The following is a 17,251-nucleotide window of genomic DNA, read 5'->3' as shown; positions in this document are numbered from 1 at the left end:
AACTTCCAAAAAAAACAGGTATACATCCAGCTTCTTTAACTAGCAAATAACATTAATACAATCTAAAAGGTCCTTATCCTTCTATAAAGTAAATTATAAATGGTCTGTTTAAAATTTTTCAAATTTTAAAGTTTCCTCAACATATTGTCATACGTCATATATACTGAGGTCAAATCTAAACATCTCTCGTGTCTTTTGGATTACTTTATGGACTTACCACAAACCAAGGAAGACGTAGAGTAGATGAGGGACAAGAAGCTGGAAAGGTTTCCAAAGTAAGAATAACATATATTAATTTTTCAAATATCCTAGTTTAAAAACATCTGTGCTGTTTTTAATCTCGTCCCCGGAGCCTGCGTTCCTCCTGGCCAGCACCGAGAATTGGTTGAGGTGGTGATGCGCGGGTCCGTAGTCGGACTCGTCGAAATGCACTTTTTAAATTGCACATGAACCCTTCGACAATACTTTCAGTTCTGATTCTACATGAAGTAAATAGTTGAATGGTAAAATATTTCTTGATTTGAGTGATGCGTCTGTAAGTTATGAAGGTTTATACTTCCAATATGCTAATAAGTGTGACGTCTATTAGGGCTGAATTAAATATACAAAATCGAACTGGTTCATAGAAACAATATTTAAAAAGCATCATTATTTTACTAATAGTTAACATGAAAGCTTTTTTAAATTCGTATTTTCAAAATGGCCAACATAGTATTACTCGTTACAACAAAAACACTCAAATACCTTACCTGACGTCATCATTAACATATTGGAAGTATAAACCTTCATAACTTAAAAAAGGAAGGAAGGAAGAAAGAAAGAAAGAAACATACAAACAAGCAAACAAGCCGAAACAAGCAAACAAAACAAAACAAAACAAAACAAAACAAAACAAAACAAAACAAAACAAAACAAAAAAACAGAGAAAAATACAAATTGGTACAAATTTTCTCCATTAATTTTTTATGGTCATGGAACCTTTATTTAAACAAGGTGGCCCATTCAGCTGAAAGCTGGTATCCAGAGGGGCCCTAATGAATTATAGAGTAAATCTTATCTGCTACAAATGAAACACTTACAGTCAAAACCAGCTCATGCGTTTTAGTTCTTCACAGATTCGTACAAAGCTAAAATAACTCAACAATTGTAGCTGACCGGTTTTTAAGGCCCCGTCCACACGTATCCGGAAATGTTTGTATCCGCAAACTTTTTTTATCGGATACGAAAATGTTCGTGTCCACACGCAGCGTATTCGAATCGTTTTCGAATCGTTTTCACTGTCCACACGTATCCGGAAATTTCTTGATCCGCCCTGATGCACGCTAACAAGACCAACGAGATCATCAAACAGTAATGTTGTCAAGTACGCAGTACGTCAGTGCAAGACCTCTACGTACAAGAAATCCTACCTCATCAGGACAACTAGAATATGGAACGCTCTCGATGATGAACTAAATCTGAACATGGACAAACTCAACATATTTAAACGCGCCATGTTAAGTTACTACGTAACGTCACTGGACAGTTACAACTGTTACGACCCACGTACTTTTAAAACAGTTTGTTTAAAATGTAACTCTTGCAGAAGCCTCACTCTTGCTACCTCCTGTTATTAGTTATTTGATTCAAATGTGTCAATATATCTACTTAAATTATCTTTATGCACTAAGTTTCATTTAAGACATTATTTGGGCCCGCAGTAATTGGCTTAACGCTGTTGCGGTCACCCTGTCATATATATCACAGTATTTTTTTCAGTTATTATATTTCCAGTTTAATATATGGCGAAACTAATAAGTAAATAGTGCCTAGTCCCTTTGACGGATAGTTTTTCTTATTGAGCATGCGCAAAATCGTGTTTACGTCAGTGTATTCCAAAATTTGCGGATACGACCGTCCACACGTATCCGTATTCGCAGCGTATTCGAAAATGTCCACTCTGGAGACCGTTTTCGAAAATTTCCGGATACGGATAAAAAAACTTCCGGACACGTGTGGACGCAACCCGTATCCGCAAAAAAAAATTTGCGGATACACAAATTTCCGGATACGTGTGGACGGGGCCTAAGTTGTTTGGTGTGCAGTTTTAATTCGTTCAAAAAATTTCCTTTTACAAATGAACATTTTGATGTTTTGAGGCAAAGACCGGGATTGAAATTTACAACGTTCGTTTCATCATTTAAAGCACGGCACTTCAAAGCAGTATGGAAATCAAATTTCCAATAATGAATAAATCTTTGAACCTTGATAGGAAGGCAAGAGCTGGTTTGACTGTAGTATGGTAAAGTTATACACAAAGAAATTTCTGATATTTATACCAAGTCAGAAGATTTAAGAAAAACTGTATATTTACTGAAATTCACTTCAATTTACTTTATACAGCATAGACTATTGCACACAAGTAATATGTCAGTGATTCGGCTTCTGTTTGGGAACCAAACTCTCCCTAGACTTGGAATCATCTTTAGGTTTCTCCCTTGATTCGAGATTTTTCAGCACAGTTCCTCAGGTTTTCCTCCACTCTTAAGAAATACAGTATATGACGGCTACATACCAATTCAAACTAAAAAGTTATGGTTTTGGATCAAATGTCATTCCCTAGAGCATTATTCTTTTTGTTTAACAGTTGCGCACCATAAGACAAACTCGTCTTCTGAAATGAGAAAAAATTACACACAAGCGGAAAAAGGTCTCTAAAGCTCATTTCTTAAAATTAGATTTTTTTAGAAATCTTTTGAACAATGCCTTTGCATGGTTTGTTTTTATTGTATGTAGAACGTTTCTAATGTTTTAGTAAAATATTTCCCCCTAAAAACCCGATCTTTTAATCAGAGCCTTTATTCTTTGCTGCGCATACTTGACGAAATCATTTCGTCGAGCATGCGCAGTAAGAAATAAGGACTCTGGATACGAGATCGTATATTCTTGGACAATCTGACGCATGCGAAAACGATTTTCATTGTTGAGTTATATATGTCTACCTACACTATAAAACTGTCTAGTTTGAGTTTTTCCCCTATGCTTCAAACACGGAAGCTAACGAAGTTTTCGTCTGTTTTTGACAGGTATAGGGTTGGCGTTCTAAGTCGCGTCACCTGTAGGAGAGAGATAAATGTGTGAGTTAAATGAAACCATACGTTTTTATTATAAAGCATTTTAAAGAGATAACTAGGATAGAGGCGGCAACAAACTTAGGAAAGGAAAAAGAAAGGACAATAAAATAAAAAGATAAAAGATAAAAGAAAGAAAGAAATAAAAAGAAAAAAGAAAAAATTAAAGAGATTGATTTCCTGCATCGGAAAAAACTTTCTGTAATCATGATAATGGTGATGATGGACGAAGATGATGACAAAGATGATAATGATAATGATGATGATAATGATAATGATGACGATGACGATGATAATCACGATGACGATAATAATGACGATGATAATGACGATGATAATGACGATGATAATGACGATGATAATGATAGTGATAATGATATAATGATAATGATAATGATGATGATGATAATAATAATGATAATGACAATGACAATGATAATGATAATGATAATGATAATGATAATGATAATGATGATGATGATGATGATGATGACAATGATAATGATAATGATAATGATAATGATAATGATAATGATAATGATAATGATAATGATAATGATAATGATAATGATAGTGCCGGATATTGATAATGATAATGATAATGATAATGATAATGATAATGATAATGATAGTGCCGGATAGTGATAATGATAATGATAATGATAATGATAATGATAATGATAATGATAATGATAATGATAATGATAATGATAATGATAATGATAATGATAATGATAATGATAATGATAATGATAATGATAATGATATGATAATGATAATGATAATGATATGATAATGATAATGATAATGATAATGATAATGATAATGATAATGATAATGATAATGATAATGATAATGATAATGATAGTGCCGGATAGTGATAATGATAATGATAATGATAATGATAATGATAATGATAATGATAATGATAATGATAATGATAATGATAATGATAATGATAGTGCCGGATAGTGATAATGATAATGATAATGATGATGATGATGAAGAAGAAGATGATGATGATGGAAAATGTAACGATAACGATAACGATATTGATAATGATAATGATGATGATGAAGAAGAAGAAGATGATGATAATGGAAAATGTAACGATAACGATAATGAAATGTTTTTGATGTTGTTAAATTAAGTGATGATGATGATGATTGCAAATTGATGATATATGATTAATGATGATAAGATGATGATAAGATGATGTGTTGATGTCATGCTAACATATCTTTCTGAAATCAAACCTTTGTTTTTTAGTTCATTCTCTTCGTTAGCACCAGGGTTTTCTGCTGTTATGTTTACTTTCCTTGATTTCTTACCAACACGCTTCAAATTACAAACAATAAGAAAAGAGTTTCGATCGTAGAAAAGAAGCACACACACATACGAAAGTAGAAATTAAAGTAATTTGTCATGCCCTGCCACTAGATTATTTTCTCCGGGTTCTCCGGTTCGCTCGGTTAAAGCAAACATGTGAGCTGAATGTTGTGTGTTAAACCTCACGTAAGAGCCCTGTTTTGGAGTGATGGTTTTGTTTTAGAGATCAATTTGCCGTGAAAAGATTGCTCCTAACATCGAAAAACACAAACTTTTTTCAGCTACGTCTTAACAATGCCTCAGTTTTGAAACACAAGCACTATGGGGCGTCCAGGGGCATAATAAAACAAATATGCTGAAATGACGACCCCACGATCTTTGAGACACATCCTCAGTTGTAGAACTGTCCATTTTTTAATTCACCTCTTGTCAAACTGTCTTGTTGTAAACTATTAATGTCAATCGACGTCATTGCTGTAAAAAAAAAACTTTGTATAATTGTATATTTGCATCTCTGAAGGACCCATATTGCCTTCCGATTCAAAATGGGCGACACATTGTTGAAATAGTCTATCATAAGGTGACGGCCAATTACTTTGACCACCGACCTAGGACCTACATCTCTCTGCATATTATTTCTACAAATTCATATCTATCATCGATTTCTTTATTGATTTCATACTTCCCCTTGTAATATCTAATTACATATTTTCAACAAGTGTGAATAAACTAAAGGCTAAAGTCTTATAAACTCACCTTGTACATGAGCACTGCCAAGACTACTATCAGAATAACTCCAAATGTAGCTCCAACAGCAATACCGATTGTCGCTCCCGTGGACAATCCGCTTGGGGTTGAAGTACCCGCAGCGGTAATAGTGCTTTTATTTGTATTCTTAAGGTAGAAAGGAAATTACGTCTAAGGGTTTTAATAAACTTGCATGTATATATGAAGCAAACGTGCTATAAAACGAGAGCAGAGCAGAGCAGAGCAGAGCAGAGCAGAGCAGAGCAGAGCAGAGCAGAGCAGAGCAGAGCAGAGCAGAGCAGAGCAGAGAGTGAAACGAGAATATGACATTAAAGTTAGATATATACTTCGCCTTTGGTTGTTGCTCCTGTTGTTGGTGCTCCTGTTGATGTTGCTCCTGTTGATGTTGCTCCTGTTGTTGGTGCTCCTGTTGATGTTGCTCCTGTTGATGTTGCTCCTGTTGTTGGTGCTCCTGTTGATGTTGCTCCTGTTGATGTTGCTCCTGTTGATGTTGTTACTGTTGATGTTGCTACTGTTGATGTTGCTACTGTTGATGTTGCTCCTGTTGATGTTGCTCCTGTTGATGTTGCTCCTGTTGATGTTACTCCTGTTGATGTTGCTCCTGTTGTTGGTGGTCCTGTTAATAATGCTCCTGTTGATGCTGCTGTTGTTGGTAGTCCTGTTGTTGTTGGTCCTTGAAACAACGAATTAACATAAATTACCAAAAAAGGTAAATCAGACCCAGGCCTGCGCGGTAGTTTTTTACTTTCGAGTTTTGTTTTACACGTGCAAAATCATCCGTAGTATTATTCGTTTATTTTTTCGTATCATGGATTTATGTAGGACTTTTAACCGTCAGGTATGTAACTAGTGCATTATTTTCCTTATATTCATATTAGTTTGTAATATTCTGTTTGTTTTTGTTTAGAAACCTCACTCGACCTCACTCGACCTCAATCGATTCATTCGATCAAATTACCCAAGTAACCTTACTGTGAACTTATTCTTCTTATTGTACTTCTACTGATTCAAGTTAAATACAGAAATAGTTTCAACTACCCAGTGAGCGTTTCAACGTTTTTTAGTGCCTACAGTCCTGTTATTGATGATGGTCCTGATGATGAACCGTTTGAAGTAGTAGCTGTAATAGTAATAATAATAATAATGATAATGATGATAATGATGATGATGATGATGATAAAACAAAAAAATGAAAAACAAAAAACGAATAGAAACTAAATCGCTCGTCTTGGGGATCAACAAGGACTGCGCGTTCCTCGGCGAGGAACCAGGTCCAGAACGAAAAGTCAGCTTCTGGAACGAACACCACTCAACCATGTTCAAATGATAACCCTAACGAGACGTCTCACAATGGACCATTGGACACAGAACGAGAAACCAGATAATTGCAAAGAAAGATAAGGAAAAAGTGGACAAGAGAGGAGTATAAACAAGTCGTGGAAGCGTACTATACAGCATCATTAAATCCATTCCACCAGTTAATCACCAAAGAGGCTTATCAGTAATGGAGAGAAAAGAACCCAAGTACTAGAATGAATGTTGACTATAACAAACTCGCAAATGTAAGAAGAGATATCGAGAGAGAAAAACGATTATCAGAAAAGGAGATCAAGCTAGATGATGCGAATAACTGATGACAAAGACACCAGTTTGGAAGAATGAGGTTCTTAGGAGGTAAGAGATGAAGACGAGGGTAAGAGCGTGAGATGGACAAGTGAGGAAGGTAAAACGTCGCAGAAACAACTATCTCAACTATGTATCGGTCTACAATGAGACATTTACCTGAAAGAAACCCAAGATTGCCTCGTGCGTCTAATCTCTAAGCACGAGAACAACAAAAAGATGTACTCCATACACAGAGAAAGTAAAAGATTCAAGACCGAATGTGGCGAAACAGATGTGCTAAATGAATCTTTACCAAGCAAAAACGATATTTCCATAATTGAGAAAACAAAAAGGATAAAGAGCACCTACAAAGATCATCTGCAAATGAAACAATGTGAAAAATGAGAGTGATCTAAACCCCTTCATGGCCAATACATCAGGCAATTAAGAAAACAAAGCAGATGTCGACAAACAGAGAACACACAGTTAGTTAAAAGGAACAGGTTTGAAGTCAGAGACAGAGGGGCTTATTATAGCAGCACAAGACCAGACGCTGCCTACAAGGTTTTATGAGAATAAGAACATGGGAAAAGATATTTTAAAATACTAAATGCAGAACATGCGATGATTACGACGAGACTATCGACCATATATCTGGATGTCCTCAAGGGCGGATCCAGCCAGGGGGGGGGGGGGGGGGGGCTAATTGAGCTTAGGGGGAGCTAATTGAGTTTCTTCCGTCAACACAACGGAAAACAATATAAAAAAGCATCGTTTTTCTCTACTGAAGCCCCCCCCCCTTTGCCCCCCCCCCCCCACCCCCTGGATCCGCCCTTGGTCTTCAAAAAGAAGGTTCTTGCAAAGAAGGAATACATAGAAAGACACAACAAAGTAACAAAGTTGGGGCACGTTCACTGGAAACTTTGCAAGCAATGTGAATTTACCTTCTGCAGAAAATGGTATGAACATGAACCTGAAAATGTAATGTACAACGACACAGCAACAATCCTGGGACATGCAAGTATAAACGGACAGAACCATCACAGCTAATAGTCCCGACATTATAGTCAAGAACAAAGTAGAGAAAATATGTCCTCTGATAGACGTGTCAATCCCAGCAGAACGAAATGTGCCCCTAAATTAAGTCTAAAAGTACAAAGATCTAGAAATAGAAATTTAAAAATGTGGGACCGGTATGGAAACAAAAACCATAACTTTTGTCACTGGGGCACTGGGGTTAATTCACAAAGGACTAGAACAATATGTCAACCATTTAAAAGGGGACATCTCTATTACAGAAGTACAGAAGATCGCTCTCCTTGGAACTGCACATATCATTAGAAATACTCTCATGATTACTTAATTTCTTTATTTTATTTTACCCTGTATTGTAAATATACTCTTGTTTTCCCGAGGCCCATGGATTGGACTCGGTAAACTAAGAATTTAAGCTAAATTGAAGCAAATTGTAACATAAAGATAATAATAATAATAATAATAGAAATAATATAATAATAATAATGTAAACTTTATTATGTTTTCCAAATTCCATCGATCGTAAATCTCGCTATATATAGGCAATTTACGATTAGCTACTTGAATCTTTTACATTTAAGTACATGAAAGATACTAAAAACATTAATCATACTTTTTTTTTTCACATTTAGTTGTAGCGCCAAATTTAAAACTTCATTAAGTCAGGGTTATCCCAGATTTTGTTTCTACAGCAAAATATATAATAGGTTGAAAATAAAAAATATAATAATAATAACAATAATAATAATAATAATAACAATAACAACAATAATAGTAATGATGATAATAATAATAATAATGATAATAATAATAATAATAATAATAATAATAATACCTGTAGGTGATGGTGATGTTGATGGTGTTGATGAAATAGTTGTCGCAGTGTTGTTCGTAGTATTAACTGTAGATGATGATGATAATGATGATGATAAGGAGGAAGAGTAGGAGGAGGATAATCTAGATCTGGTGATGTCCTTTTTACATTGCGGATACTCTAACCATGAACACTTCGAGGTTTTTTTGACATTTTTTCAACATTTTTCAAACTTTATTTAATGCGTTATCCAATCACGACAATCGTTATATTAGGAGTTCTATTTTTAGCTTTGTCATGGGAACTACTGAAAAACTAAATCACATCAATTATATCGTGTGTTCTGATTGGATGATGCCTAAAAGTTGTTACATTCCTTTTAAGAAGGATATCGCTGATTGGATAGTTGTAAAAATGTAGAAAAAATGTCACACGGGGAATTTCATACTGCCCACATTTATGAATACGTTTTTTAATACTCCAGTTACGAGTTCTCTGTTGCTCAGGGTTAGCCTTGACTTTGTGCAGAATATATTCATGTGTTCCATTGGAGGTCGTGCTGAAGTTCTACGATCTTTACTTTACCTTCGGTATTTTTTTGTGAATATTTAGACATGAATATAAGGCTAACCCTGAGTAAATGAGTCTGAAAGTACAGCGGTATTGTACGCATTCGAAAATGTAGTTTTTACACATATACGCCCGACAAGCATACACAAAACAATAAATGATACTAAATAATAATATATTTTAAAAAAGCGAATTAAACTTTAAATACACCAGCTAAGCAAAACTATTAAGCATACTAGTTTTTAGCTAGTTATCTCTTTTTATTAAGCATACTGTGAGCTTTCAACTCCACTGGAGTCTTGATAACAATGAAAGCTCAAAGTATGCTTACAGTACGACTACATTAACCACATTTTTTGATACCGAATAATGATGATATGCATGAATGCAAGGTTTTAAACTGTTTTCTGTTTACTCCTGATCACACACACACACACACACACGTATAAAGTAAAATACAGCTATTTCGAAAAAAGGTTGAATACTGAATACTGCATACTGAATAGTGCATTCCAAGACCGATGTGCATTGTGGGTCATAGTGACATTGTCTGAAGTAGGATTAATGATAATTATTTATTCTATTTTTAGTGTATTCCATCTGAAACAATATACTAACTATAAGTAGAGAGTTAATTGCTGTATATTTACTTTTTATTTCCCACAATGCACCTTGGGCACTGGGGTTAATTCACAAAGGACTAGAACAATATGTCAACCATTTAAAAGGGGACATCTCTATCACAGAAGTACAGAAGGTCGCTCTCCTTGGAACTGCACACATCATTAGAAAAACTCTCATGATTACTTGATTCTTTTTTTTATAATTTTACCCCGTATTGTAATATATTCTCGTTTTCCCAAGGCCCATGGATTGGACTCAGTAAACTAAGGATTTTGTAAGCAAAATTGAACCAATTTTTTAAAAAAGATAATAATAATAATAATGATGATGATGATGATGATGATGATGATGATAATTTTGTAATTAGTTTTTTATATTATTATCATTATTTAGTGTTTAAAAAACGATGCGAGTAGGAGTGTTTTATCAGGTATAAAAGCACAAGGCGTAGTCTCGTGCTTTTATACCTGATAAAACACGATCTACGAGTTTTTTGAACTGCTTAAAACACTCATGAACAATTCATAAGATTTTGGTTCAACTGGAGCCACCATACACGTCACGAACATGGATTTTTATACTTCGATAGAGATTTGACGTCACGGGCATGCGCAACCAGATTCAATAGAAGCTCCCACACGTTGGATATTGCGTGCCAAGGGAAAGACAGGCACGTTAGTCAAAGATCTTTAGGATTGACTATGACCTTGATGAAGCTCTATGTCTTCATCTAAGCTTGGATGCATACTTCATCCCTGATGAAGTCATCCTTATAGTATTCGAGTGGTCTTTATATAAAGACACATGTGTCTTTATATAAAATCACTTGAATACTAATGAAGAGGACTTTATCGGGTATAAAGGTTCATGCACGTGACGTGTATGGTGGCTTCAATTGGACCATAAGCTTATGAATTATTAATGAGTGTTATAAAATATATTTATTCATTCATTTATTTTGTACAGGCTGCCGTTTAGTCGGTCACAGCCTTATATGCTGCCCGACTGATCGTATATACTATCGGCATCATGTTGTATATGCTGCCATGATAATAATAATAATGATAATAATAATAATAATAACAATAATAATAATAATAATAATAATACCTGTTGTTGGAGCGGTGGTCGTAACATTAGGTGTTGCTGTTGATGATAAAGATGATGATGATGATGAGGAGGAGGAGGAGGATAATCTAGATCTGGTGATGTCCTTTTTAACACGGGGAATTTCATGCTGCCCACATTTATGAATGTGTTTTTTTTAACACTCCAGTTACGATTTCTGTTGCGCAGGGTAAGCTTCAAATTTGTGTAGAACATAAACATGCTCCAGTGCAGGTCGTGTTGAATTTCTACAATCTTTACTTAAATATATTTTTAAAATGAGTCTGAAAGTACAGCGGTGTTGTACGCATTCGAAAATGGAGTTTTTACACATTCGGCCGACAAGCATACACAAAACAATAAATGATACGAAACAATAATGTATTTAAAAAAAAGTGAATTAAACTTTAGATACACTAAGCAAAACTATTAAGCATACTGTGAGCTTTCAACTCCACTGGAGTCTTGATAACAATGAAAGCTCAAAGTATGCTTACAGTACGACTACATTAACCAAGGCCACTCAAACAAATTTTAAAGCAAATCATGACGTCTTTGACGCCGAATAATGATGATTTGCATGAATGCAGGGTTTTAAACTGCTTTCTGTTTACTCCTGATCACACACACACACACACGTATAAAGTAAAATACAACTATTTCAAAAAAGGTTGAATACTGAATACTGCAAACTGAATAGTGCATTCCAAGACCGAAGTGCATTGCGGGTCATAGTGACATTGTCTGAAGTAGAATTAATAATAATTATTAAATCTATTTTTATTGTATTCCATCTGAAACAATATACTAACTACACGTAGAGAGTTAATTGCTGTATATTTACTTTTTATTTCAAATTAACAAGACAAACAATGTCCTTTGGTCTTGGAATGCACTATTCAGTTTGTACACATTCTATTGTTCAAATACTCAATCGTGATTGGCTAATTTTTATGGAAATTTGTCTGCGTGGCCTGGTTGGTGTAGTCACACTGTAACAGTTTTACTTAGTATCCAAAGTTCAATTCTCTATTATTTCTATAACCTGAGTAGATAGTATTTTACCAACATTAATCTTTTATTTTACATAATGGTTAGAGGCTTTAAAGTGACTGTCTACTTTTGGAAAAAATTTTAAACTTTGTTAAGACTACATTATTTTAAAGTGAAATTTAATGCTGATTCCAAATATGAAAAGAAAAATGGGGTGTCCCGAGCTTGTTTTCGAGATAATCAGCATTTAATGGAAGCCTACGCACGAGCTTTTGGAGCAAAAATTGCGCAATTGGAAGTTATCAGAAAAAAATTGAGATCCATAAGATAATATTAATTTTCAGACTCTATGATTGCACGAATCACGGCTAGTCAATCATCCTACAATATGATGTGGATATTTTTGACAAAAAGACAAAGAAATACATTGATTTGTCATATTTTGTCGTTCATGTATTTAAATAATTAACTTTTCTAAAAAGTTGATATAACCAACATTTTTAGGAGCTTTTTTGAATGAGCTATTAAAAAATAGAGAGTCCCGTGCAAAATTTGAGGGTTTTGCCCTGTTGAAGCTCAAAGCGCGTGTGGTTCTTCAATAAAATCTTGTATAGATTTTTCAGCGGTTGTTGAGCACGCGCACATCGTGGGCTCAAATCGAACATTCAAAAGTAGGCAGTAAGTCACCTTAAAAGCGTATAACTGTAAGAATCTAACATACGGCGGCAAGACTCAAATTTTCGAATTTGCTCTACTTTTGGATTTAAGTAGTATATGTTGCAGAATGAAAGGCTGTGGTTCAAAAGAGCAGTTTCCCAATAGCAAGAGAATATGAACTAATAGAAGGAATCCCCGTGCCCCATCATGTGTACACTTTGGTGCTATTTTTAGAATCTATCCTAAAAATATCATCCAATGATATCATTTATTTGATCGTTTGATTTTCTGCTCGCGCATACTACGCGCGCGCTCTACGCTGTTTGCTAACGTTTTCTTGTGCTTTTCTTATGTTCAAATGGTCAAATCTGCCCTCAAGATGACGATGTAGGTCGAAAGCTTTGGAAAATAAATGTAAACATACTCCAGAAAGTTGAACAAATTACTACTTCGATTTCCTGTCGTATTTACCAAGCTTTCGACGTGCACATTCGTATTCAGGGCAGAGTCGAAATAACGAAAAAACCCCAAAAACATAAGCAAACAGCGTAGAGCGCGCGCAGTAAATGCGCGTGCAGAAAAACAAATGGTTTAAAAATAGCGTCAAACGATGGTTACAAGGCTATATAGGGGGGATTCCTTCTCTTAGTTCATTTTCTCTTGTTAATAGCTCTTGACTGTAATTTTATAAGATTTAGAGAGATGGCTCGAATGATGAAACTCGCAGTTTTTGAGATGTACGCACGAGCACTCTAACACAGCGGCCTTCGCTTTTTATTGTGCTAAAATGTTTTGAATTGTCCGATTTTTGAAAAATTACTCTAATTGAGAGAAGAAGAGCTGTACTTTGAGCAGAAAGTATTATAAGGCTATTTGGAATGAGAGTTTTGCTACGCGAACCAAGTGAACGCAAGTAATATTGAGCCATAGTTTGATAGCGAGAAGCGTCCCTGGAGCTCAAATTTTCTTTTCCATTTTTCTCGAAAACAAAAAAGTATTTTAAAAAACTAACCACACAGCGTTTCATTCTGCATCATACACTCTTTGGGGCAGGTTATCCTCCATATATACCCTCTACAAGTACTTTCAAATATTCTATACACACAACTCTCATGAGAGGAACAAATTCTCTCTCGTGTATAGCATATAGCATATAGCATAGAGCATAGAGCATAGAGCATAGAGCATAGAGCATAGAGCATAGAGCATAGAGCATAGAGCATAGAGCATAGAGCATAGAGCATAGAGAATAGAGAATAGAGCATAGAGCATAGAGCATAGAGCATAGAGCATAGAGCATAGAGCATAAAGCATAGAGCATAGAGCATAGAGCATAGAGCATAGAGCATAGAGCATATAGTATATAGCTAATTTTTCAGTCACAGCTAAAATTGCATTTGACAGTAATATTAAACAAATTACGTACGCAAAGTAGTGGTGTTCAGCGATTGTGACAACACGCTTTCAGTATTAAGGAAGAAGAGAAGTGCTAAAACCTGAAAGCAGTACATAAGTGGAATGGTTGCCATTGTGATATTCTTCTTCAAAACACTAAAAAAAACATAAAAAAATAAAAGAGTGTTGATGAAATATAGAGGGCAGTATGGACCTCGAGGATGTGGTGCGGGGATTTTGCACTAACTTTATATGTGATTTGAATGAAGTTAGTTTTGGACCCTTAACCAACAACAACCATTTGACAATAGAGGGGTTTTCGTATGATTGGGTAGCGATACAATGATTGGAAGCCATTTCAATGTTACAGCACAGACTTTTTCTGAGATAGCGAACATGCTGCATTGTGGTCTAGCGTGGATACAAACATCTTTTGTTTATCTTGCCGTATATGATGTTGTTTGTACCGAACCTAGACCACAATGCATCATGTTTATTGAACTCAGGAAAGAACTATGTCGTATTATGTGCTGTGTAAGAGTACCGTACATTTCCCACTCATACAATTGCCATTCTTATGGGAAACCAATTTAGTGTTAAGGCATGTTGAACCGTGTACAAAAATAACCATTCTTATGAGGAAACCATATCAATGTTAAGACATGTTGCACCGTGTACAACGATAACCATTTTTATAAAGAAACCGTTTCAATGTTAAGGCATGTTGCACCGTGCACAACAATATCTTTTCAGTACGGAAAAACCATTTCAATGTTACAGCATGCCGTACCGTCTACAACAATAACCATTCTGACTTATGGAAAACCATTTCAATGTAACAGCATGGCGTGCCGTGTACGTTTCCCACTCATGCTAAAACAGCCCTAACTGTGTATAAGACAAATCGGCGTAAATTTTTTACCGTATCCAAGACCAAAATATCCCTAAAACGTACAGTCAATTCAAAAAATTTGTCGTCGACCAAATTAACTCAAGCCTACGCGACTGGACCGAAAGGAACTCTGGGTAGCAATCATTGAAGCCGAGTTGACTCCATACTTTTATGTGACTAGTTATGCCTGGTTTACAGCACGAACCTCCGTAGACGAGCGGGAAGTGTTGAAGGAGACGTTTTTTAAATGCCTTCACGTTTTCGAAATTGTGAACTGAATCATAACTACTTTGTTTTTCTTTCCCTAAACACAAAGACATGTATTTGATGGATTGTTTCTCGCCATTATTATCTTATTACTAGCGGGAACAATTAATTCAGAACGAATATTTAACCGCTTCAGTGATTTTTACCCATATTCCTTTCGGTCCAGTCGCGTAGGCTCGAGCCGGTCGACGACAACGTTTTTTGAATTGACTGTACACTATAGGATACATTTACACACACAATACCAAGGTAATAGTCACACGTTTGACATAGCACAATGCAACTCCCAAAAATATTGAAAAACGTAGGGCGTTTTTTTGTTCAAATTTTCATGGCCTCTGCCATATTCATGGTGCTAAATCCGAGTTCGAATTAAGAGTAAGTGAAGTAAAAACGTGCCAAGAAAGCAAAGAAACACGCAATGAGAAAAGAAGAGTCGAAAGGTCATCACTAAGCTAAAATTATGTTACTGATTTGCCAAAACAAAGTCAAAACAAATGCGTTGGCATAGCAACTAGGTTCGTTCGTTTACACACGTTCGTGCCACCGTCGTTAAAACATTATTACTTGACTTACTTGCGTTTATGTGTTTATCGAATTAGTTTTTATGTTAGGCGGTTTATGAATTTACATGCGATAAATGAACACTAGCTATTGTACTTTCTTCCTTCTTGAACTGCTTGCCCGAAACTACGAAACTATATGTTTTTTCGTGCTTTCGATTAACATGGCGACAAAAATACGGAAGTAGAAAACTTTAAATGATTCTATTAAAATTCAGGCATGAAAGAAGTTTAATTAGCAGTAAAAGAAACGAGTCAATAAAATAATTGATACCGACGCAACTAGCTTACAATTCACACGTTGGTGTTTTCTTCTGGCGCAGAAGCGAGGAGCAATTGTTTGTGTAGTCATTGTGGGGAATTACCTTTTCTTGTAGAGTAAAAGACAACTGGTTTGAGCGAAGAAGTCTTAGAGAGTTCCTTGTACAATATAGAATATAAATAGCTGAGATTTTTACTCAAGAAAACGTACGACTGCTCGACTTAAAAGCAGATCGTTGAGAACTTTGAAGACCTCAAGCGAACAGCGTCTGTGTATCAGGTTTCAACCTACTGATAATGTCAGTGTCAACATTGATGACGCCAATGGCAATTGTTTGTCAAAGAAATAGAAAATCGAGGTCTCTTCAATGGTCTGTCGTCTTATCGAACATGGAATGGCGTCAGCATATGATCCAAACTCAAGCCTAGAATCAGGGCCGTAACCAGAACTTTTACAGGGAGGGTGCACATCGAATAAAATCGGACCATTGATCGATTTTAGCAGCAGTAAGGGGGACTCGCGATTGATGCCGTATATTGGCGGGTTTTACCCGGGAAATTACGAACGCGGGTACAGCAGATTTACGGAAATTCCGCGGTGTGTCCCTTACTGCTGCTCTGTTGGGTACTGCAAACGAAGTATAGGGTATTCTGTTGGATATACGATGCATGAATGTAAAGAGTTCGTAAACAACTTCTGCATAGTTTGCTTAGCACCTAAAATTAACATACCCAAGCCCAAGGGTTTCTGGTGTTGTGGTAAGAAAATGCAAATAGAAGACGACACGTCAGCACAATGTTACGAGTGTGGTAAGAATATTCGTAATGCTGTACCAAATGCCACCAGAGAGCAATATTATGCTAATGGAGGTCGTAAGAAGACCCCATACAAAAGAATAAAATACTTCAGAGACTGGATGAGTCACATACAAGGTCATCAGCCAGTATATTTAGATAACGAAGTAATGGAAAGAATTATAGGCCACTTAGAAGAGCCAACGCCACAAAGCCTGCGGAAAACGCTAGAAAAATTAAAGCTAGGGAAGTATTACAAAGCTATTCCCTATCTTTTGTCTGAAATTACCGGTAAGTCTATTCCTGAGGTTTCTGATATGAGCAGAGCCGAGTGGATGTTTTGTCAGCTGAATAAGGATATTCCTTATTACCCTGACGTAATCTACGAAATATTTCACGAAATCGACCCCAACCACCCTCTGTTAGGATGGATTCCAAGGCGACAATAACATATTACGTGTATTTA

At 35.7% G+C, this 17,251-nt stretch overlaps 1 protein-coding gene across 4 annotated transcripts in view; it reads right to left on the bottom strand.

The window, feature by feature from the left end:
• Positions 1 to 16,252, bottom strand: part of LOC116289685 (uncharacterized) — a 20,305-nt gene extending 4,053 nt beyond the window's left edge. Inside the window, exons 1-9 of one of the 4 annotated variants that reach the window (XR_016120294.1) lie at positions 16,095 to 16,252; positions 14,039 to 14,163; positions 10,966 to 11,001; positions 8,683 to 8,748; positions 5,534 to 5,880; positions 5,196 to 5,333; positions 4,863 to 4,913; positions 4,367 to 4,448; positions 2,331 to 3,095 (exon numbers count right to left, since the gene is read on the bottom strand). Coding sequence is in view for 2 of the 4 variants with exons in the window: in XM_089033251.1 (XP_088889377.1) it covers positions 3,082 to 3,095; positions 4,367 to 4,448; positions 5,196 to 5,333; positions 5,534 to 5,880; positions 8,683 to 8,748; positions 10,966 to 11,001; positions 14,039 to 14,141 (786 nt within the window). In the remaining 2 variants the exon portion in view is untranslated. Of the gene's footprint in view, positions 1 to 217; positions 259 to 1,079; positions 3,096 to 4,366; positions 4,449 to 4,862; positions 4,918 to 5,195; positions 5,334 to 5,533; positions 5,881 to 8,682; positions 8,749 to 10,965; positions 11,002 to 14,038; positions 14,164 to 16,094 lie in introns of those variants that run through there. The other 3 variants (XM_089033251.1, XM_089033253.1, XM_089033252.1) reach the window with 3 other exon arrangements.
• Between the last annotated feature and the right edge of the window lie 999 nt (positions 16,253 to 17,251).

Source organism: Actinia tenebrosa, unplaced genomic scaffold, assembly GCF_029948245.1.
Source record: "Actinia tenebrosa isolate PJP-AT-01 unplaced genomic scaffold, QUT_ActTen_1.0 PGA_scaffold1__47_contigs__length_23844297, whole genome shotgun sequence".
In the NCBI taxonomy this organism is placed as follows: Eukaryota; Metazoa; Cnidaria; class Anthozoa; order Actiniaria; family Actiniidae; genus Actinia; species Actinia tenebrosa.
Note: the sequence above shows the minus strand (reverse complement) of the source record. Positions and strands in the feature narration are given on the sequence as shown.